Source organism: Tasmannia lanceolata, unplaced genomic scaffold, assembly GCF_043159265.1.
Source record: "Tasmannia lanceolata isolate RefF3 unplaced genomic scaffold, GAP_Taslan_0.1 ptg000020l, whole genome shotgun sequence".
Classification (NCBI taxonomy): Eukaryota; Viridiplantae; Streptophyta; class Magnoliopsida; order Canellales; family Winteraceae; genus Tasmannia; species Tasmannia lanceolata.
In genome coordinates, this window is record NW_027518697.1 from 10,819,694 (window position 1) to 10,845,577 (window position 25,884).

The window sequence follows — 25,884 nt, forward strand, 5'->3', positions numbered from 1 at the left end:
TCTTTGCCTCTTGCCACTTTTTTCTAAGAGTAAAGTTAGTAATATGATCAATGGTAAAAAAAATTTGGGTCCCACGGGGGATTTATGTGAAACCACAATCATTGATCTTGTAGAACATCATGAAGCGAGCCACATGGCCTTGGTGTCATCTAGACCCGGCAAGAAGTGACCTGGACCCGTGGGTCGACCTGGCCCACCGGTAATTTCTGGGTCCGGGTCCGAGTCCGGGTCCCAAAGGAGTGATCCGTTTTAATTTGACCCGCGAGTCTACCCGACCCATCCAAACTAGTCCAGGCCAGGTGGACCCGCTGGTGCCCATTAAAAAGAGAATATTTTTTGCGTAGAGGATGTCCGTTAAAAAGCGGAATTCTTTTTGGGGGAGAGGATGTGAAAAATATGTGGAATCTGTGAGGGCATTTTCGTCAGCAAAGAACTGCAACAAAGGTGATGCTTGGTGTTGCTTTTTCTTCCTGTCATTTCATGCCAATAAAGAAAAGAAATTACCTTTTTCTTGTCATTGCTGCTGATTGCTTATCCCGAGGCAATAATGGTAGCAATTACCCACACAATGTGTGGGTATCTAGAAAAACAGAGTCAAAGCTATTAAAGAGGGAGAAAAAAACAAAAGAGTTTTTTTTTTATTTTAAAAAAAACAAAATTCTTTAAAAAAAAAAAAAAAGGGGTGACATGCGGGTCAACCCGGCCCGTGCGGCTGGGGTCTGGGTCCACCAAGTAGTGACTTGTAAAATTCCGGGTCATTTTTTACCCGGCCCACCCATTTGCCAGGTCTAGTGTGGCCAAATGGGCATCCCACAAAGTAGGTTGTGTTCTTTAACATTTCAAAAATCAAATTCTTCCCTTTTTCCTGCTTCAATTAGGAACGACGATGGCAGATCCAATTCCAAACTTTTGAGAAGTAAAATTTTCCAATTTTTTGGAGCCGCTCTGGAGAATTTGGTTCCGCAGCTCCGAGACTCAGAAAGGGCAATAGTTAAAAACATGCACTTAGCTTTTCGTGGGAGAACCCTAACCCTATATGATGCTTGATAGATCAAGGACCTAAGATCAACCCATTAAGAAATGGATCTGATCAAGGGTAGGGCCCAATAAATTTCTTTTAGGAAGGAGCCTAACAGACAGTGTCAATTAAGCATTTTCTACAGTCTATTTGTAAGACCCAACTAGGTAAGACTCAGCAGCAAGTTTGGGACCAGAGATAAACAAGTCCTCATAAGAATAATAATATGAGGGAACCTTAAGGACTGATTTTCAGAGTTGCAATAATTGCATTTCACATTATTATGATGCAAGGAAAGTAAAAGGACACATATTTTCCTTTTTTCTAATACTGTTTGGTTGCCATTTACCATTCACATGACAGTCCACTCTATCATTTCTAAATGTAAAGGAAAGTAAAGAAATGAGAATTTCTTTCTACCTCTATAATGTACATCCAAACGGATCCTTACATAGAAATAGAAAAAAGTAAAATATATCATTTTCCAAGTAAAAACAAAGAAGAAATAGTAAAAATTTGTTTACTTTTCCTTTATGTTAATTTGGGAGGAAATTCAAAAGGCAATTATTTGGTCCAACAACAACAGCTTCTCAAAAAGTGAGGTATAATGTCTTTTCACTTTCCTTTCCCAAGAAAACACTTTTTGACTATTTGAGTGGCAACCAAACGGACCAAAGGATATAGAAAAGGGAATGAAGACAATTCACTCCTCCATTTCTTCTATATATACACGTAGAGTTGAGTGAGTGAGATTAAACATGGCTCCTCCTCTGAGTCCAAGATTAGTGATCCCTATCGACTTGAAGAAATCCCCACGCAAGCAGAAACTTCCCCTCCACAACCGATGGCACCCCAACATACCGCCAGTTGCGGAGGTTAAAACAGGAGAAGTTTTTAGAATTGAGATGGTGGATTGCAGTGGGGGCGGCGTCGGACTAAATGACTCCGCCAAAGACATCAAATTCTTTGATCTTTCCATTGTAACGCCACCCCTTATCTTTCTTACTTCCTTTTCATATATAGCACACATTTAAATTCATCTTTTTTAATACAAATTTATTTTGGACTTCTTTGATTTGCTTTTGATATGACCTCAAAAATTTTCCATATTTTTGAATACAAGTTTATGATGTACTTCTATTACATGCTTTCTACGAGTCTCTTTAAACAGTACTTTTGCCTGGAAGACCCTTCTCAAGCACCATATTTGCCCGGGTGACACTCCGGCCGGCCGCCGGATATTGCTTTGCATATCCGGATTTATTTAGTAAATAATGCTTCCAAAACAGCTGTTTATAATATTTTACAGATAAGGGATTTAGTGGTAAGAAATGCTACAAACAAAGCCGTTTGGACTTTGGAGTAGTGGCCAAAAAAGATTGATAAAAATAGACAAGCATTATTGAAGGCTCCTGACCACTCTTTTGATAAGAAATGGGAGATGATATTTTCACCCCTCTGAAGTACGCATTCGCCCCCTTATAACTTGAACAGTGGACAACTTTAACGCTTTTTGACGTCAAATCACGTTAAAAGGAGGCGAATGCGTACTGCAGAGGGGTGAAAATATCATCTCCCTAAGAAATATGGCACCCCCATTTGTCCTCTACTAGTTGTAGTTCTCTCTGTCTTCTTTCTCAGGGAATCTAGCCATTCAGTCTGACTTTGAAATGTAATACATAGTCTCCCTAGCCTTCATTTGGGTTAGTCATGGCTCCTCCCACTCCAAGACTGGTAATACCAGTAGACCTAAAGAAGGAGTCATGGGAACAGAAGCTACCCCTCCGCAACCGCTGGCAAATGGTATCAGAGGTCAGGGCGTGGTAACCGTGGTTTGCCTCCGAGGGTGGGGAAATGTCCCTCGGGGGAGATCTCGGAATCCCCAGTATAGTATCTCGTGGTTCCCATTTTGCTTGGAGGGTGAGATTGTTGGGGTTCCACACAAATGCGAATAGCCCCACATCGGATAAGTGAAAGGGATGGCGATGGGTTACAAGGGCATCGGCACCCTCCCTCTAACAGCTAGCTTTTAGGCATGAGTTCTACCCGGTCAAATTCCCTACACATCTATGTCCCATGAGTACGGTACAAGTGTCAGAGTCCGACACAGGTATTGGGCAGGTACACGTGTCGGAATCCGACACATGTATTGGTTGTCAGATTCGGCTAACTTCCGAAAAAAAGTATTGGTAGATTCACCAATATATTTTAATCAATTCTAATTTTATTTATTTTACCTGATAACATGTAATATATTGGGAATTTTAGTAATTTAAGTAAATACAATATTTTATTTTCATAAAAAAATTACTATTAAAATAGATAAAACTCAAAACATGATAATTGCAAATTTGTTACAATAGTATTTTAAAAAAAAAATAGATGAAGGAGATCTAGAAGTGTTGATGAGAATTCTAAAGCATTAGAATCTGAAACGTGTCCAACACGAGTACATTGCCTGTTTGGAAGAATCCATGTAACATAGGGGGCCATGAATAGTATCAGGTTTCTATCTTGTATGGATTTAGGTTCAACTTAGAAAGTCTATAAGTCAACATGAATCATATCAGTCATTACTACAACCTGCAAAAATAGACATAGCTAATCTATAGCAGATGATGTCCAAAAGGAACTATGGCAGAATATTAAAGGAAATCAAAACGGACCTCATTGATGTCCACTAGTAGATTGTTGGGACATCTGGAAGTGGCCTTATGAGACTGAAACATATTCTGTCTAAACTAAACTAATGAACCTGAAAGGGCTACTAGAGCATACCATTTGGAGAAAGGTGGGTTGTTTTCCTCCTAACAAACATCTTCAGACTCTCTTTTTTATACCATAACCATCTGATACTTTGCGAATTAACATTTGAGCTCTTCCACCTAATTAATATATTGGTGGTCATATTGGTGCAAATATTATAAACATGGGCTGGAAATTTTGTAGGGGTCTTGCAAAGTTTACCTGGCAAAGAGAACAGATGAAAAATAGTTTACCTGTCATAACTATACATTGAATTTTCAATTTCAGTAATCATTTAATAGATTAACAGAAGATTGTTTTTCTCATTTTCATGATGCCAAATCTTTGAGGGCTGAAAATTACATTCCACATCTGGTAAATTCTGTAAGCACATTATTATCAAAATGATGGGTTATAAAGTATTGAGTGATAAGGCAGTAATGAGACAAGAAATAAAGTACTGAGCTGCACATATTCTGTAGAATATGGATGCATTTCATTTTCATTCCTGTTTTACCTGGATAACAGTTGAAGTTTTCATTAACATCTCTCAATGTTTGAAAGAGTCAATACTAAGACGAGGTTGGTCAAAGAACAAACACTAGTAGATATTAAGAGGGCTTTTGCATGAAATTTGGTGAAAACAACACTAATCATGCCGCCGTTTTCATTTACAAAAGATTACTTACAGAGTTCGCCACCTTGTTTGGCTACTTGAACATCTATGACTCATCACCATATCTGCCCCCTTTTAACAAGAGTTCACTTACTTTTAGAAGACCCAGCAATTGAATCAGTGTCCCTATTCATGCATCTTCACAGAACCCGTTCATGTTTTCCAGGGTTTGAATTTCATCACTCATGATCTAATGAAATTCATTATGAAGAACATATAATGCGTACAAGAAATTCTATACTTCGCCTTATAGCTAATTACCATAAGCTGAATGTGTCTATTTAATAGAGAATATACAGTTTAGATGAGAAGCCTTCCCTCTGTTCAAATTACTTTTTTCTGCAATGAAATCTAAGTGACCATAGCTTGTTCAACTATTTTCAGCCGCATTATCTCAGTGGGCCTTGTAGAGTTGTAGATATAGATGGGGTTCCAGCCAAGCCTGGAGATCTTCTTGCAGTTGAAATCTGCAACTTGGGCCCACTTCCTGGAGATGAATGGGGTTATACAGGAACATTTGACAGAGAATATGGTGGCGGATTTCTGACTGACCACTTCCCCTGTGCAACCAAGGCTATTTGGTATTTTGAAGGAATATATGCTTACTCCCCTCATATACCAGGTCAGTTTATCATATTTATTCTGTTTCTAGATAACTATAGTGGAAAAGCTTCCGACTTTAACAGGTCAACTCCTAACTGATTCCACAATTTAACCAAACAGATAGAACAGATGTCATCTACATACAGTATGGTTCATATCATGTACTAATCATATTTGCTCAGCAGGTGTCCGATTTCCAGGTTTAACTCACCCCGGAGTAATAGGAACTGCGCCATCAATGGAACTTTTAAATATATGGTATGAAAGAGAAAAAGAACTAGTAGAAAATGGCCTCGGATCTTTAAAGTTATGTGAAGTTCTGCACTCACGGCCACTGGCAAACTTACCGACAACCAAAGGTTGCTTTCTTGGAATGGTATGACACTGAATACCAGGCATGTTCTTGCTGTCATACCAACATAATTACCAATTCTTCATGCATAGATTTATTATATCAAATGCGAATGCTTTCTCTTTCATTTGCAAGGAAATTTTTACATATTTACTAATGTAGCATGTTCTTATGCCGTACCATTAAAAAAAAAAGCGCATGTTCTTAGCATTTCCAGTCTAGCTCAGACAATATTTTCATTTTCAAATCTATCTGCTTCATAACACTTTACATAACCAAGATATATCGACATTCTACAGATAAAATTGCAGCTACACTTACGGCACAGTGGTTAAAGAAGTACTTTACCAGTTAATGGCATGATTCTTATCCAAGGTCCCCTTGGACCCAGCATCATGTCACATGTGAACAGCTCCTTATTGGAAGCAACTGAATGACAAGATTATTTTTTTTTGAATGGTAACTGCATGACAAGATTAAAATTAGGGGCTCATAAAAATTGTCTTTACAAAACTGATAGCCACAGTTGGGGCATTAATTTCATTGCGCAAGTTATGGCCAAAGTTTCATTGCTATTAAAGAAAAAAAGCAATGACCAAACTTTTGTCTTCAATACAAATATTTATAAAACACTCAGACATTTGCGCAGACTGGAATCTGAGGTTATGAGGTGCCTAAATGTTAATGAATGCATGGGTATGCATATTAGGACAAGATATTTCAATGGGATGCTAACATAGAGGAAAAAATATGGAACTAGTAACATGCTGGTACAAAAGTTGGTTTATAATTTGTACAAAGTTCAATACTGCTTCACTATGATACCCATATAGGGATATGGATACATACATTTTTTTTTAATCGTAAGGGATTGTATCTATTAATAAGCAACGGGAGGACCCGCAACTGAGGTGGTCTGTACATGATAGAGACAATACAGAGTAATATGGAAAGCACATGCACAACTCAAGGAGGAAGATAATAAAAAGGTTACTAGCCTATCCTTGTGAACCCGTTCCCTAGCCATTATATCTGCTTCCCTATTTCCGCTCTTTTGATGTGATGAAATGAGATAACTGAGTCCTTCACTCTGTCTCATCGAACCAACAAGTAAATCTCCAAGGAACGGAGTGGCTCCCCCTAAGCCACCTGATGATGTTAAGAGTGTCGTCCTCCACTATTACCTGGTCCATGAGGCTACATTCTAGCAACCTTAGCCCCTGCAGCACTGATCTAACCCCCACCTTGTTAGAGTCCGTGATGCCAATAGGACTCGAGAAATCCCACGACGTGGTCCCATTTTCATCTCTTGAGACCCCAGCAACAACTTGGGCCAAAAAAATAATAATAATAAACTCCAGCTGGCCCAGGGTTCCCCATGCTGGATATCTAGAACATTGGACACGGTTTGTAATTGCCAAGGACATAGAATATCACTGTCAGGTTAGTCATGTAAAACATACCAATGTTTCTATGCATATTTTTTCCATTTTGTGTAACAATTTTTAACTTTCTTCTCCTAAAAATAAAATGAAAACTATAACACTCCACTGCTATAGTTATAAATATATAATACTGTTCACATCACATCCACTTGTAAATGTACTAGTTTGATCCTTCCTCTATATTTAATACAAATTATACAATATGCATCTAGCATCATTTTCTCTTTGCACAACACGAACAAACCCAGAATTATTGACCAATCCTTAATCCTAATCTGTAGATTCCAGAGGGCACATCTGAATGGGAAAAGATCGCAAATGAAGCTGCAAGGACGATCCCAGGTAGAGAAAATGGAGGGAACTGTGACATCAAGAATCTCAGTAGAGGTTCAAAAATATACCTTCCGGTATTTGTAGATGGAGCAAATTTTAGTACGGGCGACATGCACTTCTCTCAGGGTGACGGTGAAGTCTCCTTTTGTGGTGCTATTGAGATGAGCGGATTCTTAGAGCTCAAGTATGTATCCTACATATATCTTGATAATGTTCTTAATTTGTCCTAATGGAGTGAAGTGTGGCAGTCAATTTGTCTAATAAAGAACTCTTTAATGTTTCTGACATATTTCTGCAATAGCCCTAAATGAAGAGGGAAGCATCTAAGTTCATCTCTCTACATAGCACATACCCCATTCCATTTGTCGTTTTATCTTAGTTATTCTCATGGTTTACGGTAGCAAAAGAAATTTGATAAGTTTAGCACATTCATCAATCATTGTCCATTCTAATCAAAGGTAAACCCAAATTTTATGCATACATGTATTTATGTTTAACTCAAAGCGCACCCATCACATGTAAATAGAACCCAATTACTGCCAATCATCACCAGAAAGACATAACCATAACACGAATTCGTGTCTGTAAAAAGTAAAAACTACATATTTTCTTGAGAATGTAATGCTCTTACTCATAAAGGCCTCATCATAACTTGCAAGAAAGTAACATTCCTTCAACCTTACTAAAAGTACTTTGCAAATTCCTTGTGCTACCCTCTATTTGCAACTTAACCGAGTCAACTCAATAATCACCCAAATCTGTTCAAGTGGGTTGAGACCAAGCCCGCATATTAGCTTACAAGATCTACATTGACACAAAAAAATACATTTCTGCTCAAGACCGAGTAGAACGGCCTAATCAACTAACACAATTGAAGTAAGATAGAGATCCTTTCTATTAGACCATCACAATAGTCAACTAGCTAGTTACCCCTTTCAACTCGCCGTTAATAATTCCAAGGATCATGGAGGAGGTTTGGATGTCAAAACTCAAAACCTCTACTCAACCTCAAATGTTAACTCGCAGCTGTGCTCCGAACTCTTTAAGTTGGTTTTGTTTCATGCTTCTAAGAGTGGCCTCTTCAAAAAAAGGGTTCAGACCGCTCCTAGTGTTTGAATTAGTCATTAATGCTCAGCAACATTTGTACAATGTTAATATGAATGTATCCAGCTTGATTTAACTTAAAGTTTCTGTTTGTTGATTTGTCTTAGTCATTTAACTCATAACATTTGTTAATCTTCCTCCAACTAAACCAACAACCACATGGTTCACAAGAATATCCTCAACCAACACAGTCATTAATTCCCCAAGCAAACGAAAGTTCTGATTAAAACCAAATTAATCATATGACACCAGTCAAAATTCTCCTGTAGCATACTTTCTAACCGTTCCAGTTAAACATGCTAAAATACTAAAACACCATCAGAAAAGGAAAAGGGTTTACCTAACATACCACCTGAAATTTCCATAAAAATTCTCTACCTCCCCTAATATCCATTCAGTGTTTCAAAATGCAGAAGCAGGTCAAAACTTGGCCAAAACAAATCCTAGTGGACTCAGCACGACACGGTCAAGTACTTACAGTGGTGCAGCTCAGCACTCCGTTGACACGGCCATAACTCTAGAAAGTCAAACGAGTTTCGATTGACTTTGTAGGGAAAAATGCGTACTCGAATATGAACGCGGCCAAAGGTTATTGTTAAAGTAGGTTGACTCGGGGGAGTCCACAATGACGCAAGGGAGTTTTTATGCTATGACTCCTCTTCCCTTTCGGGAAAAAGAAAACCCTAACAACAACATCAACAGCAGCAGCAACAACAATATCCAAACTCCACTTCATTGAAATATTATGATCTCCATGCCACAAGTCATCTTCTATATACCAATAATACTAACTTGGGTATTTCTAGTAGTTCTCTGACAAAGTTATCCAAAAGATAACAGCTTCTCTTCAGCTCATGTCTTGAATGCTTTGGTTATTACGAAGAATAACACCTATTTAGATGTGGGTTTTTGCTAAAATTTCAAATTATTTATACGGACAAAGGTTAAAAACTAATCCTCCAGTTAAAAAAATCTCTTTCTTTTTTCAGGTGTGAAATCATACGTGGAGGAATGAAGGAATACCTGAGCCCAATGGGTCCAACACCTCTTCACGTGAGTCCGATCTTCGAGATAGGCCCGGTCGAGCCTAGATTTTCCGAATGGTTGGTTTTCGAAGGCATCAGTGTCGACGAGAGTGGTAAGCAGCACTATCTGGACGCGAGTGTCGCGTACAAACGCGCAGTCCTCAACGCCATTGATTACCTCTCCAAATTCGGATACTCCAAAGAGCAGGTCTTCCATTTCTTCCTTAATCAATCTCAAAAACAAGAAAACTCTAGAAATGATTATGGTTTGTTTTCATTTTTGGTCTTTATATTGAAGATGATATATGATGGTTGTGGTAACAGATGTATCTTCTGTTATCTTGCTGCCCTTGCGATGGAAGGATTTCTGGCATTGTTGATTCCCCGAATGCTTGTGCAACTCTTGCTATTCCAACTGCCATCTTCGACCAGGTAGTTACATTATGGATTGATATCCTCTTTGTTTTCAAAATAGCACCCCTCTCTTTATTTTATGGGGTTTTTGCAAAAGAAGTCCTCTATTTTGCTCTATTTGCAAAAAGAGTGTTCTAGTTTGAAAATTTGCAAATAGAGTGATCACGAGTCAATTTGCAAACCAAGGTCATGCAATCAATTTTTGACCAATAATGGTAGGATTTTTATTTTTTTTTTGACAATTTGAAAATTATTACCTTGTAAAAAAATCAAAATACCCCATGATAATGAATGATAAGTTTTGAATCAAGGGTGGGAGTCTCATTTCTATATGTACTAGCATTCTTATGCCTGGTTGTAAAAATATGGCCCCACCCCATCAAAATATTGTAAACTTTTGGGCTCCACCATATACATGGGCTTGGGCGGAGATCATGGGACTTAACCCATCAAAACATGAGGAAAAATGGTGGGCCCCACCCTACCAAAACATATCAGCGAGCATCGCGGGTCTTTTGGTAGTATATTTTCTTATATATGAAAAGAATATATTGCACGAGATCGATCAAATTTATTTTATGGGATATTTTCTCATCATAAAGATGCAAAATAAATTTATTTTAACAACATTTTTTCATGTTTTATTTATGTAATGAATATTTGTGTACATGCAGGATATTCGTCCTAAACCTAAGAAATTGCCGGTGGGGCCGCGCCTGGTGAGGAAACCGGACGTGCTAAAATGCACCTACGATGGGAATTTACCGATCACAAAAAACCCTGGGGGTTCAATGTAAATTGTATTAGGTTAATTGCACCATAAGTACTTTCATCCATTGACAGAACATAGTATTTATTCGAGTGTAGGAATTGCCCAATAAGGGTATAGTGCACCGTAATATGATGCATTGCTCTTCGTATTGTATGCTTCAGCCCTATTGTGTGATTGGCCCTTCTTCGTTTAGCTCCACCTTGGATTGCCCGTGCTCTAGAAATTGATCTAATCCTGCAGTCTTGACCTTCCACTGAGAATGGGCATTGTACAAATTGGGGAAAAGCTTATATATATATATATATATATATATATATATATATATATATATATATATATATATATATATGAACGAAATTTTCGAGCCCCAAGAGAAGCCATAGCCTTTCTAAGGGTCCGTTCACTTGATTTCCCGAATTGAGAAAAGAAAAGAAAGCACCGGAATTATATACGTGTAAAATCCAAAAATTGACGTGGAAAATGTTGTTTTCTTGCCGGTACGAGATTCCAAATCCGACCCATTTCACGTGACTTGCTTTCTTCCCTCACGCGTGGGAAAAAAGCACACGCAAGAAGTTTTTTTCCCTCCCTCGATACTCTCCTTCGAAACCCTTCCCTTTCTCGTCTTCTCCGGTGGTAACTGAAGATTCCGGGGAAGGAAAAGCCGCGGCAAGGTCCGCATCTCTCTCTCTCTCTCTCTCTCTCTCTCTCTCTCTCTCATTTTTTTCTTTTTCTTGGGGTTTCAGATCTAGTTTTTGTGGGTTTTCCAAGCCTCAACAAGTTTTGTTGGGACCAGTTCCTCTTCCAGTTAGGTTTTATTGTCGTGTTTGTTACTATGTTATTCATTTTGTAGGCCTCTAACTATGTCTTATTATGGTACTTTGGTTCCATGTGACTTTTCTATTTAGCTTTCCCGGCACAGTTTACATGGCAAGTGAACAGGCGCAGGAAACCTTTTCCATGAGTTTCTTGCACAACTGAACAGCCGCAGGATTCCTTTTCCAGCACAGTTTATTTTCCTTTTGCAGCACAGTTTCTTTTCCAATAATAATTTGCAAATGTCCTATTAGTTTCGGCACAATAAGAGTGGGCATGTTCTCTTGGGGTGTAGGGGGTTATTTTACGCCCGTAAGGAGGAGAGTAGATGAGAAGGGAAGAGTTGAGAAAAGGGTTATTTTATCCCACTAAACGGGATATTAGTACTTAAAATCAGTGATATTTGTTGGGTCAAAACCGGGCACCAATCGCATGCTAACAAGTAGTGCGGGGCCAGAAAAACTTCCAATCAGAAGCCGCCCAATTGCATTGCCAATCTAGGTCCTTAGCGGAAGTCCAAGTCCTCAGCTAGCTGGCGCCTTAAAATCCCGATGTATAGAGATACGGCTCACAATTCTAGGTATCCCGGACATTGTACAACATCACATCAGCCACCACATCACTGACCCATAATTCTAGGATGACAGTATGAGACCCATACTTACACCCGTACCGGCGTCCCATTACCAACCCGCAAGTCGGGAGACCTCCACTTGTAAAAGGGAAACCCCGCTCTTGTTTAGAGGTAATGACACAATGCAGGTACGTGAGGCTGCCACCCTTCTCTTAGATTCCGAGCACTCCCTTTCCAGTTCATCTCCAATTTGCTGCCTCGTCTGACTTGAGTGTCGAAGGGTTTCCCCCGACCTCCGACTCTGGGCATTCCTGACTATGTTCTCTGAGCGCAGGACACCCCGACGAGCCGACCACCCATCTACTGCAACTAGACCGAGGGACGCATCCAAGCACTAGGTTGGATCTGAGCAGCAACAAATTGGTGCCCGAGAAGTATCGGGGCATGTATAGCAACTTTCCAACAACTCCCATGGCTTTTTCAATCAATATTATGCGAATCTAAAGACCTACTCTAAAAAAATATCATGTAATATTTGTTTACCAAGGGTGAGAGAAGTATCGGGGCAATTCGGGTTGGGTCAAGTTGCCCGAGATAGCATTCCCTCAACCCTAGCACGACTTAACCCAAGCCTCGGGTCGAGGATGCTCAAATCTAACCCAACTCTAAATCTCTCAACCATAACCCAACTCGCTTAACCTTTTTTTCCAAATCAGGTCGGGTTGAGTTGGCTAGGTTCAGGTTATGATGGGTGTTAAATACGGCATAACCGTAGGATCCCGCCACTTGTCATTTCCTATCACCAAAATCTCAGCCATAATCACTCATCATCACGATTATGAGAAAGGTTACACGCAAGATTACCAAGCCATGCACGCCGCTAATTTCCTACAACGATAAGAGTGCAGCCCAATCTAAGAAAAGAAGGCATTTTCTCCAAAATGATTAAAAGAGTACACGTGGCGTATAATAAAGGGGAATTGCGTGCAAAGGAAAAGGATAAATACGTTACAAGGCTTCCCAAGAGGGGGAGGCAAGATCAGGAAAAAAGAAAAGGACCCAACCAGACAAAAAGACGCAATTAAAGACAACAAAGAGGCACCATTAAAGGCAAGCCTTAATTGCCTATTAAAGCCGTCTTTACCAGGGGAGAGTGAGGAAAAAGGTGTAGGACGCCCGCTCCCTCCTCCCCTCGAGCCCTATGTCTGGTTTGAGCACCCAAACAACAGAAAAAGCCCATGTTCGATTATGGGAACATATCCATCCATTTCATTAATCATGCCGTTTATTTATACGATTGAGCCGAAATCTAGCTTGGGTGTCGAAGTGGTCGTCCGGGACCCACCCCGGACCACCCTAACCCCGTTTATATGTGATTGCAGATACTTGACGGAGGCCCTCTACACATCGTGCGATCACAGACCCAGATTCCGGCACCATCAGATTAGCATAGGGCAAAATAAAATAAAAAATGAAAAAAACATAACCCTAAGATTTTTAAAGTTGTGATAAAATTAGAGCACGGACGTTGGGTTCACATCGGGTTGCCCAAGGGCACAACTCTAACTCAGTTTGAAATTAAATCAGGTTGGCATTTCCAACCCAACCTGAAGAAATGCTAACCCAACCCTAGCTGATATCGGATTGAACCACGGGTTCAGGTTGTGCCTGACCCAAGTTGCACTGCTAGAGAGGACAGGTGAAAAAATAGATTTGAGAGGGCCCGAGTGAGGATAGCATGTGATGGGCTTGGTAAACAGAGAAAATTAAAATTCCTATTTAAAATAGGATTTTTGTTCCGTGTTTTCCAACCTCATCCCATGCTCTCCCCTCTTTTATCTAGGTAAATAAATATTCCATGAATCTTTTTGCATGGTTTCCAAACATGTCCTAATGTCTCCATGTGGCAAGAAGTGACCTGGACCCGCAGGTCGACCCGTTCCACCGGTAATTTCCGGGTCCGGGTCCCAAAGGAGTGATCTGTTTTAATTTGACCCGCAGGTCTACCCGACCCGTCCAAACTGGTCCAAGCCGGGTGGACCCCCTGGTGCCCTCGGATGCCCGTTAAAAAGGGAATACTTCTTGCGCAGAAGATGTCCGTTAAAAAGCAGAATACTTTTTGGGGGAGAGGATGTGAAAAATATGTGAAATCTGTGAGGGCATTTTCGTCAGCAAAGAACTGCAACCAAGGTGCTGCTTGGTGCTGCTTTTTCTTCCTGTCATTTCATGCCAATAAAGAAAAGAAATTACCTTTTTCCTGTCATTGCTGCTGATTGCTTATCCCGAGGCAATAATGGTAGCAATTACCCATGTGTGGGTATCTAGAAAAACATAGTCAAAGCTATTAAAGAGGGAGAAAAAAACCAAAGAGTTTTTTTTTTTTTTTTAAACAAAATTCTTTAAAAAAAAAAAAAAAACGGGTGACCTGCAGGTCAACCCTGCCTAGTGGCCCGTAAAATTCCGGGTCATTTTCTACCCGGCCCCGTACAGGTCGGGTGAAACTCGGCCCGGCCCACCCATTTGCCAGGTCTAGTGTGGCCGAATGGGCGTTCCACAAAGTAGGTTATGTTCTTTAAAATTTCAAAAATCGGATTCTTCCCTTTTTCCTGCTCCAATTAGGAATGACGATGGCAGATCCAATTCCAGACTTTTGAGAAGTAAAATTTTCCAATTTTTTGGAGCCGTTTTGGAGAATTTGGTTCCAGTTGATTTGGCAGCTCCGAGAATGCACTTAGTTGTTCTTGGCAGAACCCTAATCCTATATGATGCTTGATAGATAAAGGACCTAAGATCAACCCATTAAGCATGGATCTGATCAAGGGTAGGGCCCAATAAATTTCTTTTAGGAAGGAGCCAACAGACACGTCAATTAAGCATTTTCTACAGTCTATTTGTAAGACCCTACTAGGTAAGACTCAGCAGTAAGTTTGGGACCACAGATAAACAGTCCTCATGATAATAATAATATGAGGGAACCTTAAGGACTGATTTTCACAGTTGCAATAATGGCATTTCACATTATTCACATGACAGTCCTTGTCCTCTGTAAAATTTCCAAATGTAAAGTAAAGTAAAGAAATGAGAATTTCTTTCTACTTCTATAATGTACATCCAAACGGATCCTTACTTAGAAATAGAAAGAAGTAAAATGATGGTATGATGGAAGAAGTACCACCCTCGATAATTGATCCAACAACAGCTTCTCAAAAGTGAGGTATTGCTGGATCAAATATCAAGGATGGGATGATAAGTACGCGTTTGTTTGTAGGCCCTTTCATCATATAATTTCTCTGGAAAAAGCGAATATAATGTCATTTCACTTTCCTTTCCCAAGAAAACACTATTTGACTATTTCAGTGGCAACCAAACGGACCCAAAAGGAAATATAAAAAGGGAATGAAGACAATTCACTCCTCCATTTCCTCTATGTATACAAGTAAGTTGGGTGAGTGAGACTAAACATGGCTCCTCCTCTGAGTCCAAGATTAGTGATCCCCATCGACTTGAAGAAATCCGCACGCGAGCAGAAAGTTCCCCTCCACAACCGATGGCACCCCAACATACCGCCGGTTGCAGAGGTTAAAGCAGGAGAAGTTTTTAGAATTGAGATGATGGATTGCAGTGGGGGCGGCGTCGGACTAAATGACTCCGCCGAAGACATCAAATTCTCTGATCTTTCCATTGTAACGCCACCCCTTATCTTTCTTACTTCCTTTTCATATATAGCACACATTTAAATTCATCTTTTTGAATACAAGTTTATGATGCACTTCTATTACATCCACATCCACCAATTAGAAAATTAGGACCACTGATAAACATTAAACTTGACGTGCTATATGTAGTATTCAACTGTTTGTACTTGAAACTAATTTTGAAAAATAATAAAAGATAATATGAAGAATTATGTGGGTATTCTTGAGTTTTTTGGTTTTTACATATTTTGGGATAAAATAATTTCTATTGTTTTCCTACTATTTTCCATTGTTTTTTTATAATGTTTCAAACAGGGATTTTTATGAGAAATTATATGGTGCCCGGTAGGGCATGCCCTTATAAAAGAGTGCCTCCCTTGATATTTTATCTAACAGCAGCCCCTTAAAAAGATGAAACAGGGGTTTGTTGTTGGATCAAATATCAAGGGTGGTGCAACTTGCACGCGCATGCCCGATCGGACACCATATAAAAACTATTTGTTTATAAAGCCCTTATCTGTCGGATATTCCCGAATTAGTCATTTAAAGTTATGAAAGGCCCAAAACACTCAATATTTTGTTAAACCCTTCTGACATCAACAGAAACATCATTCAGTCTCCATTTTCATTACTGGCGTGTTTCATGAGGTTCTTTTGGTTCGTCTGGTATTTGAACCGACAGAAGTCATAGAACCTTGGGTTCCTTTCTATCTTGGCTGTCGGAAATACCTAGAGACGGATGGATGCCTGACACGTGTTGAAAAACTTTTTGGAATGCTAGCGGCTCTATACATAGTCGGTTTGGTTTGGATTGAAATCTTTCTGTGAACCCAAAGTCCTTGGGTTTGCTTCCGAGGGCGGGGAAATGTCCCTCGGGGAAGATCTCGGAATCCCCAGCATAGTATCTTGTGGTTTCCATTTTTCTTGGAGGGTGAGATTGTTGGGGTTCCACGCAAATGCAAGTAGTCCCACATCGGATGAGTGAAATGGATGGGGATGGGTTATAAGGGCATAGGCACCCTCCCTCTAACAGCTAGCTTTTAGACGTGAGTTCTACCCGGTCAAATTCCCTACACATCTATGTCCCATGAATATGGTACAACTGTCAGAGTCCGACACAGGTATTGGGCAGGTACAAGTGTCCGAATCCAACACAGGTATTGGGTGTCAGATTTGGCTAACTTCGGAAAAAAAAGTATTGGTAGATTCACCAATATATTTTAATCAATTCTAATTTTATTTCTTTTACATGATAACATGTAATATATTGGGAATTTTAGTAATTAAGTAAATACAATATTTTATTTTCATGAAAAAAATTACTATTAAAATAGATAAAACACAAAACATGATAATTGTAAATTTGTTACAATAGTATTTAGAAAAAATAGATGAAGGAGATCTAGAAGTGTTGATGAGAATTCTGAAGTATTAGAATCTGAAACGTGTCCAACACGAGTACATTGCCTGTTTGGAAGAATCCATGTAACATAGGGGCCATGAATAGTATCAGGTTTCTATCTTTTAAGGATTTAGGTTCAACTTCGAAAGTCTATAAGTCAACACGAATCATATCAGTCATTACTACAACCTGCAAAAATAGACATAGCTAATCTATAGCAGATGATGTCCAAAAGGAACTATGGCAGAATATTAATGGAAATCAAAACGGACCTCATTGCATGGGCTAGAAAGGAGAAGTTACTACTATCATACCCACTGTGCGCCTGTTTTAAGGCAGGGAGGCAGTGGATGTAATCATGTAGGGGAACCCCACCGACCCACACACACACACACCCACACACACACACACAGAGAGAGAGAGATGATGTCCCATAGTAGAATGTTGGGACATCTGGAAGTGGCCATATGAGACTGAAACAGATCCTGTCTAAACTGAACTAATGAACCTGAAAGGGCTACTAGAGCATACCATTTGGAGAAGTTGGGTTGTTTTCCTCCTTCAGACTGTCTTTTGTATACCAGAACCATCTGATACTTAGTGAATTAACATTTGAGCTCTTCCTACTAATTAATGTATTGGTGGTCATATTAGTGTGTGGGTGGTGTAATTATAGTGTCTAGGTAAGTTAAGTGCATTGCAAATATTATAAACATGGGATGGAAATTTTTTAGGGGTCTTGTAAAGTTTACCTGGCAAATAGAACAGATTAAAAATAGTTTACCTGTCATAACTATGCATTTAAATTTTTTGAATTTCAGTAGTAATTATACATTGAATTTTCAATTTCAGTGATCATTTAATAGCTTAACAGAAGATTGTTTTTCTCATTTTCATGATGCCAAATCTTTGAGGGCTGAAAATTACATTCCACATCTGGTAAATTCTGTAAGCACATTATTATAAAAATGAAGGATTATAAAGTATTGAGTGATAAGGCAGTAATGAGACAAGAAATACAGTACTGAGCTGCACATATTCTATAGAATATGGATGCATTTCATTTTCATTCCTGTTTTGCCAGGATAACAGTTGAAGTTTTCATTAACATCTCTCAATGTTTGAAAAGAGTCAATACTAAGATGAGGTTACTCAAAGAACAAACACTAGTAAATGTTAAGAGGGCTTTTACATGAAATTTGGTGAGAACAACACTTCTATGAATTTCTGATATTGTATTTGGTGCAAATGCACTCTCTTTTTGTCTGTCTTATACATTACAACATATGCAGAACAAGTCTTCCAACGTTCAACAAAATTTTACTATTCACATCCTTATGTTTGAACTTTCTTATTGCCATAGAAAACTCTATTATTCTCATGGACAGAGCTTGTTGGGAATGGTAACATATGAACTTCTAAATTGGAGTGGTGCAAATATCAATTTCCTTTTACATTATACAGCTTTGTCATGAGAATCAATTATACAAATGTTGCTCAACAATCATGCCGCCGTTTTCATTTACAAAAGATTACTTACAGAGTTCACCACCTTGTTTGGCTACTTGAACAGCTAAGACTCATCACCATATCTGCCTCCTTTTAACAAGAGTTCACTTACTTTTAGAAGACCCAGCAATTGAATCAGTGTCCCTATTCATGCATCTTTACAGAATCTGTTCACATTTTCCAGGGTTTGAATTTCATCACTCATGATCTAATGAAAATTCATTATGAAGAACGTATAATGCATACAAGAAATTCTATACTCCACCTTATAGTTAATTACCATAAGCCGAATCTGTCTATTTAATAGAGAATATACAGTTTAGATGAGAAGCTTTCCCTCTGTTCAAATTATTTTTTTCTGCAATGAAATCTAAGAGACCATAGCTTGTTCAACTATTTTCAGGTGCATTATCTCAGTGGGCCTTGTAGAGTTGTAGATATAGATGGGGTTCCAGCCAAGCCTGGAGATCTTCTTGCAGTTGAAATCTGCAACTTGGGCCCACTTACTGGAGATGAATGGGGTTATACAGCAACATTTGACAGAGAACATGGTGGAGGATTTCTGACTGACCACTTCCCCTGTGCAACGAAGGCTATTTGGTATTTTGAAGGAATATATGCTTACTCCCCTCATATACCAGGTCAGTTTATCATATTTATTCTGTTTCTAGATAACTATAGTGGAAAAGCTTCCAACTTTAACAGGTCAACTCCCAACTGGTTCCACAATTTAACCAAACAGATAGAACAGATGTCATCTACATACAGTATGGTTCATATCATGTACTAATCATATTTGCTCAGCAGGTGTCCGATTTCCAGGTTTAACTCACCCCGGAGTAATAGGAACTGCGCCATCAATGGAACTTTTAAATATATGGAATGAAAGAGAAAAAGAACTAGTAGAAAATGGCCTCGGATCTTTAAAGTTATGTGAAGTTCTGCACTCACGGCCACTGGCAAACTTACCGACAACCAAAGGTTGCTTTCTTGGAATGGTATGACACTGAATACCAGGCATGTTCTTGCTGTCATACCAACATAATTACCAATTCTTCATGCATAGATTTATTATATCAAATGCAAATGCTTTCTCTTTCATTTGCAAAGAAATTTTTACATATTTACTAATGTAGCATGTTCTTATGCCGTACCATTTAATAAAAAGCGCATGTTCTTAGCATTTCCAGTCTAGCTCAGACAATATTTCCATTTTCAAAACTATCTGCTTTATAACACTTTACATAACCAAGATATATCGACATTCTACAGATAAAATTGCAGCTCCACTTGCGGCACTGTGGTTAAAGACGTACTTTACCAGTTAATGGCATGATTCTTATCCAAGGTCCCCTTGTCCTCATGCATGACAAGATTAAAATTAGGGGCTCATCAAAATTGTATTTAGACAACTGATAACCACAATTGGGGCATTAATTTCATTGTGCAAGTTATGCCAAAGTTTCATTGCTATTAAAGATAAAAAAGCAATGACCAAACCTTTGTCTTCAATACAAATATTCATAAAACACTCAGAGATTTGCTCAAACTGAAATCTGAGGTTATGAGTTGCCTAAATGTTAATGAATGTATGGGTACGCATATTAGGAGAAGATATTTCAATGGGATGCTAACACGGAGGAAAAAATATGGAAGTTGTAACATGCTGGTACAAAAGTTGGTTTATAATTTTTACAAAGTTCAGTACTGCTTCCCTATGATACCCATATAGGGATATGGATACATGCATTTTTTTTAATGGTAAAGGATTGTATCTATTAATAAGAAACGAGAGGGCCTGTGACGGAGGTGGTCTGTACATGATAGAGACGATACAGAGTAATATGAAAGCACATGCACAACTCAAGGAGGAAGATAATAAAAAGGTTCCTAGCCTATCCTTGTGAGCCCCTTCCCTAGCCATTATATTAGCTTCCCAATTTGCTGCTCTTTTGGCATGATGGAATGAAATAACTGAGTTCTTCACTCCGTCTCATCAAACCAACAAGTAAATCTCCAAGGAATGGAGTGGTTCCCCCTAAGCCACCTGATGATATTAAGAAAGTCCTCCTCAACTATTATTACCTGATCCATGAGGCTACGTTCTAGCAACCTTAATCCCTGCAGCACTGATCTAGCCTCCGCCTTGTTAGAGCACATGATGCCAATAGGACCCGAGAAAGCCCACGACGTGGTCCCATTTTCATCTCTTGGGACCCCAGCAACAACTTGGGCCAATAAATAAATAAATAAATAAACTCCAGCTAGCCCAAGGTTCCCCATGCTAGATATCTAGAACATTGGACACGGTTTGTAATTGCGTAAAAAAACTATGACACTACACTGTGGAATCATTTCTATTGTGTATCATTGTACTTAATTTTCTTACATAAAATGTTTTAACCTCTTAACTAAAGCTATTATTGACTTCCTGTTCACAACAGATCCACTTGTCAATGTACTAATTGGATACTTCCTCTATATCTAATACAACTATGCAATATGCATCTAGCTGGCATCATGTTCTCTTTGCACAAAATGAACCTAGATTGGTTGACCAAATCCTTAATCCTAAACTGTAGATTCCAGAGGGCACCTCTGAATGGGAAAAGATCGCAAATGAAGCTGCAAGGACGATCCCAGGAAGAGAAAATGGAGGGAACTGTGACATCAAGAATCTCAGCAGAGGCTCAAAAATATACCTTCCAGTATTTGTAGATGGAGCAAATTTTAGTACGGGCGACATGCACTTTTCTCAGGGCGATGGTGAAGTCTCCTTCTGTGGTGCTATTGAGATGAGTGGATTCCTAGAGCTCAAGTATGTATCCTACATATATCTTGATAATGTTCTTTACTTTGTCCCAATGGAGTCCAGTGCGACAGTAAATTTGTCTAGTAAAGAACTCTTAAATGTTTATGACATAATGCTGCAATAGCCCTAAATGAAGAAGGAAGCATCTAAGTGCATTATATCTACTTAGTCCATACTCCATTCCATTAGTCGCTTTATCTTAGCTATTCTCAAGGTTTATTCGTAGCAAAAGAACTTTGATAAGTTTAGCACATTCATCAATCATTATCCATTCTAATCATAGGTAAACCCAAATTTTATGTGTACAAGTATCTATGTTTAACTCAAAGCACATCCATCATGTCATTAGAACCCTATCACTGTCAGGAAGACGCACCATTACATGAATTTGTGTCTCTGTAAAAAGTAAAAAGTACATATTTCTTTGACATTGTACTGCTCGTACTCATAAGGCCTCATCATAACTTGCAAGAAAGTAACATTCCTTCGACCTTACTAAAAAGTACTGGCAAAATCCTTGGACTCAGTGCTACCCTGTATTTGCAACCAAACCAAGTCAACTCAATAATCACCCAAATCTGATCAAGTGGGTTTGAGACCAAGCCCACATATTAGCTTACAAGATCTAAATTTTACACACACAAGACTGAGTAGAACCATAGTTACCGGATTCACCATCCGCCCTCCGATCCATGATCCGGGGTCGCACGATCCGAAACGTGGTTCACTAACGACCCGGATCGCCAAAAATGATGAACCGCGGCGACCCGCGCGCGAGAGAGAGAGAGAGAGAGAGAGAGAGAGAGAGAGAGAGAGAGAGAGAGAGAGATGCATATAGACTAGAGAGAGAGAGAGAGAGAGAGAGAGAGAGAGAGAGAGAGAGAGAGAGAGAGAGAGATGCATATAGACTAGAAGAGAGATGGAGAGAGCTACAAATTTTATATATTTCGGGTTGAATTGGAACTAGAGCTTTATTTTGAAAAAAAAAAATGTAGGGCATACATGAGGTTTTTTTATTTTTTTATTAAATGGATGTAGTATGGACTATGGAAGGATATTCATATATTCCAACCGAAACTTTCTTTTTGAAAAGATATGTATGACATACACGAGGTTTTTATATTTTTGTATTAAATGTGTGTAGTGTGTAATGACATTCTTGTAAAAATATATGAAATTATATATATATATATATATATATATATATATATATATATATATATACCCTCATCGTACCGCATACTGGACTACCATCGTACCCCGTACCCGTTCCCGTACCGCGTACCGGAACGAACCGCGTTCCAGGTAACCTTGAGTAGAACGACCTAATCAACTAACACAATTGAAGTGCTTTTATTATTAAGATAAAGATCCTTTCAATTAGACCATCACAATAGTTGACTAGTTAACCCTTTCAACTTGCCTTGCACAATTCTAGGGATCATGAATGTGGTTTGGATGTCAAAACCTCTACTCAACTGCAAATGTTAATTCTCAGCCAGGCTCTGAACTTTTTCAGTTTGGTTTTGTTTCATGTTTCTGAGAGTAGCCTCTTCAAATAAGGGTTCAGAGACCGCTCCTGGTGTTCGAATTAGTCATTAATGGTAAACAACATTGGTACAATGCACACAAAAATGTATCCAGCTTGAATTTACCTAAAAGTTTCTGTTTGTTGATGTGTCTTACTTATTTAACTCGTAACAGTCTCAAGCATTCTCCATTAAAACCAACAACTACATGGCTCAACAAGAATAATGATCAAAACAGTCATGCAGAAGCCCAAAGTTATGATCAAAATCATATAACACCAGTCAAAAATATCCCATAGAGTACTTTCTACCCTTTCCCCTTAGACATGCTAAGCTGCTACAACACCATCAGAAAAGGAAAAGAGTTTACCCAACATAAACACCTGGAATTTTCACAAAAATTCTCTTCCTCCCCTAATATCCAAAATCCTCTTCCATTTAAAAAAAAAACCCAATATCCAAACTCCACTTCATTAAAATACTATTGTCCTCCATGTCACAAGTCATATGCTATATACCAATGAGACTAACTTGGGAATTTCTAGTAGTTTCCTGACAAAGTTATATTTTTTGTTTAGTTTCTGTAGGGTTTCCTGACAATTGAACGCCCATTTCACAGGTTTTACTCTTTTCCTTTGTTTTCCATTTTGCCACGTCAATTTCTTTTCATTTCCTTTCCACAGAAAACAAATGAATGGATCCCAAACGACTGTTGATGGGATTTTCTAAAAGATAGAAATTTGTAGAGTTGCTTCAAGGCGCGTAATCACTTTCCTTAAGACAAATTTCAGCCCCACCAGTTGTGTGCAAAGGGGATCCGCGAATTGCCTCCAAGATACAACGAAGCCTTGTAGGAATGTCCTACAAATGTTTAATGACACTTTGCACAAGTGGAACCAAACCCAAAACACCTTTCAAGAACTTCAAGCCTTAGAGAAAAACACGAAAACTGTTTCTGCAGAAAACAATCTTCTGTGTACTGTTTTTATGAACAAATTAACTTGAAAAACAATGGAGTAAGAGATTGCTAGAGAGGGAAAGAAAGTACAGTAATAACTGATTTTTCAGTATATAGAAAAGACAGATTTTTGCTCTTTTTATAGAGCATTAGATGTCTATTCATTAAGGGAAACATCCCTTCAAGACATCTCTTGGATTGGTTTGAATAATGACCATTTGATCAACACCCTTTGTGATTTAAGTGGTTTGGATCATCCACAAGGTGTTTGAAAAACATCCATGACTGTTAGGAACCAAAAGACATAAAAAAAAGTTGGAAAACGGAAGTGAAAAGCCATGTTCAAAGCCATGTTCCCTTCTTCCCAACAGATAGTTTTTCGAACATCAGTGGCCAACCGGGCTACCGCGGTCGCCCGCCGGCATGCTTCTGTCTATTTTAATTTTTACGATCCAAAGAACCGCGGTCGACCGGGCTTCCAGCGGTCGGTCGCCCGCCCATACCTTTCTGGAAATTGTTCAAGTTTCCAGTAACCAATCTGCGGTCGACCGGCCCTGTCTTAAAATTGTTTTTATATTTTAAATAAAACTTGTGAAAATTCACTTGATTTTCCAATGTCATTTTGAAAAATCTCTAACAACGACAACCGCTTCTCTTCACCTCATGTGTTGAATGCTTTGGCAATTATGAAGAAGAATGCATACACATATTTGGGTTTTCGCTAAAATTTCAAATTATTTATATGGACATAGATTAAAAACTAATCCTCCAGTTAAAAAATCTCATGCGAGGAGGAATGAAGGAATACCTGACCCCAATGGGTCCAACACCTCTGCACGTGAATCCGATCTTCGAGATCGGCCCTGTCGAGCCTAGATTCTCCGAATGGTTGGTTTTCGAAGGCATCAGTGTCGACGAGAGCGGTAAGCAGCACTATCTGGACGCGAGTGTCGCGTACAAACGCGCAGTCCTCAATGCCACTGATTACCTCTCCAAATTCGGATACTCCAAAGAGCAGGTCTTCCATTTCTTCCTTAATCAATCTCAAAAACAAGAAACTCTAGAAATGATTATGGTTTTGTTTACATTTTTGGTCTTTATATTGAAGATGATATATGATGGTTTTGGTGACACAGATGTATCTTCTGGCATTGTTGATTCTCCAAATGCTTGTGCAACTCTTGCTATTCCAACTCCCATTTTTTATCAGGTAGTTACTTTTAACAGTTGATATTCTCACTCCCTCTTTTTATACTGAGAATTTATATAGTGGACGGCCGTGCATGCTCGTGCAGCCCAAAAAAAAGTGGGGCCCAAATTTTTGGGTGATCTAGACCATTTATTTGTTGGGCCCTGATGTAGATGTAGATAGGGTGTGCCCTTGTCCATAGGATGATCCTAACCCTCCGATTTTTGGATGGACGTGCAACCCCAAAGTTTTTTTGGGTGACTAAACCGTTCACTTGTTGTGCCCTGATGTAGATCGGTTGTGCCAAGAAAATCTTCTCCATGCGATGATCCTAAGTCTCCAATCTAGGAAAATTATTTTAACAACATTTTTTCATGTTTTATTTATGTAATGAATATTTGTGTACATGCAGGATATTCGTCCTAAACCTAGGAAATTGCCGGTGGGGCCGCGCCTGGTGAGGAAACCGGACGTGCTAAAATGCACCTACGATGGGAATTTACCCATCACAAAAAATCCTGGGGGTTCAATGTAAATTGTATTAGGTTAATTGCACCATTCGTACATAAGTACTTTCATCCATTGACAGAACATAGTATTTATTCGAGTGTAGGAATTGCCCAATAAGGGTATAGTGCACCGTAATATGATGCATTGCTCTTCGTATTGTATGCTTCAGCCCTATTGTGTGATTGGCCCTTCCTCGTTTAGCTCCACCTTGGATTGCCCGTGCTCCAGAAATTGATCTAATCCTGCGATCTTGACCTTCCAATGAGAATGGGCAATGTACAAATTGGGGAAAAGCTTATATATCTATGAACAAAATTTTTGAGCCCCACCTAGAGAGGCCATAGCCTTTCTAAAGTTATAAAGAGATAAATAACAGTGGGAAATGATATCAACCCTCAAATGT

General features: G+C 39.0%; 2 protein-coding genes across 5 annotated transcripts; both read left to right on the top strand.

Annotated features, from left to right (window-relative positions):
- Positions 1-1,705: 1,705 nt before the first annotated feature.
- On the top strand, positions 1,706-10,647 carry LOC143854702 (uncharacterized). The gene is made up of 7 exons (XM_077364796.1): positions 1,706-1,998; positions 4,824-5,061; positions 5,228-5,418; positions 7,121-7,356; positions 9,266-9,509; positions 9,626-9,733; positions 10,390-10,647. The coding sequence occupies exons 1-7, from the start codon at positions 1,777-1,779 to the stop codon at positions 10,510-10,512; spliced, it is 1,362 nt and encodes a 453-aa protein (XP_077220911.1). The 5' UTR covers positions 1,706-1,776; the 3' UTR covers positions 10,513-10,647.
- A 4,632-nt stretch (positions 10,648-15,279) lies between these two features.
- LOC143854703 (uncharacterized) lies at positions 15,280-25,649 on the top strand. 4 transcript variants are annotated; one of them, XM_077364800.1, is made up of 7 exons: positions 15,280-15,560; positions 18,887-19,124; positions 19,291-19,481; positions 21,066-21,305; positions 24,555-24,807; positions 24,892-24,992; positions 25,384-25,649. In XM_077364800.1, the coding sequence occupies exons 1-7, from the start codon at positions 15,339-15,341 to the stop codon at positions 25,504-25,506; spliced, it is 1,368 nt and encodes a 455-aa protein (XP_077220915.1). In that variant the 5' UTR covers positions 15,280-15,338; the 3' UTR covers positions 25,507-25,649. The 4 variants fall into 4 exon arrangements, with proteins under 4 accessions (XP_077220915.1, XP_077220912.1, XP_077220913.1 ...); XM_077364797.1 differs by lacking the exons at positions 24,892-24,992; positions 25,384-25,649 and having other exon boundaries at positions 21,066-21,301; positions 24,574-24,792; XM_077364798.1 differs by lacking the exons at positions 24,892-24,992; positions 25,384-25,649 and having other exon boundaries at positions 21,066-21,301; positions 24,577-24,792.
- Positions 25,650-25,884: the final 235 nt, after the last annotated feature.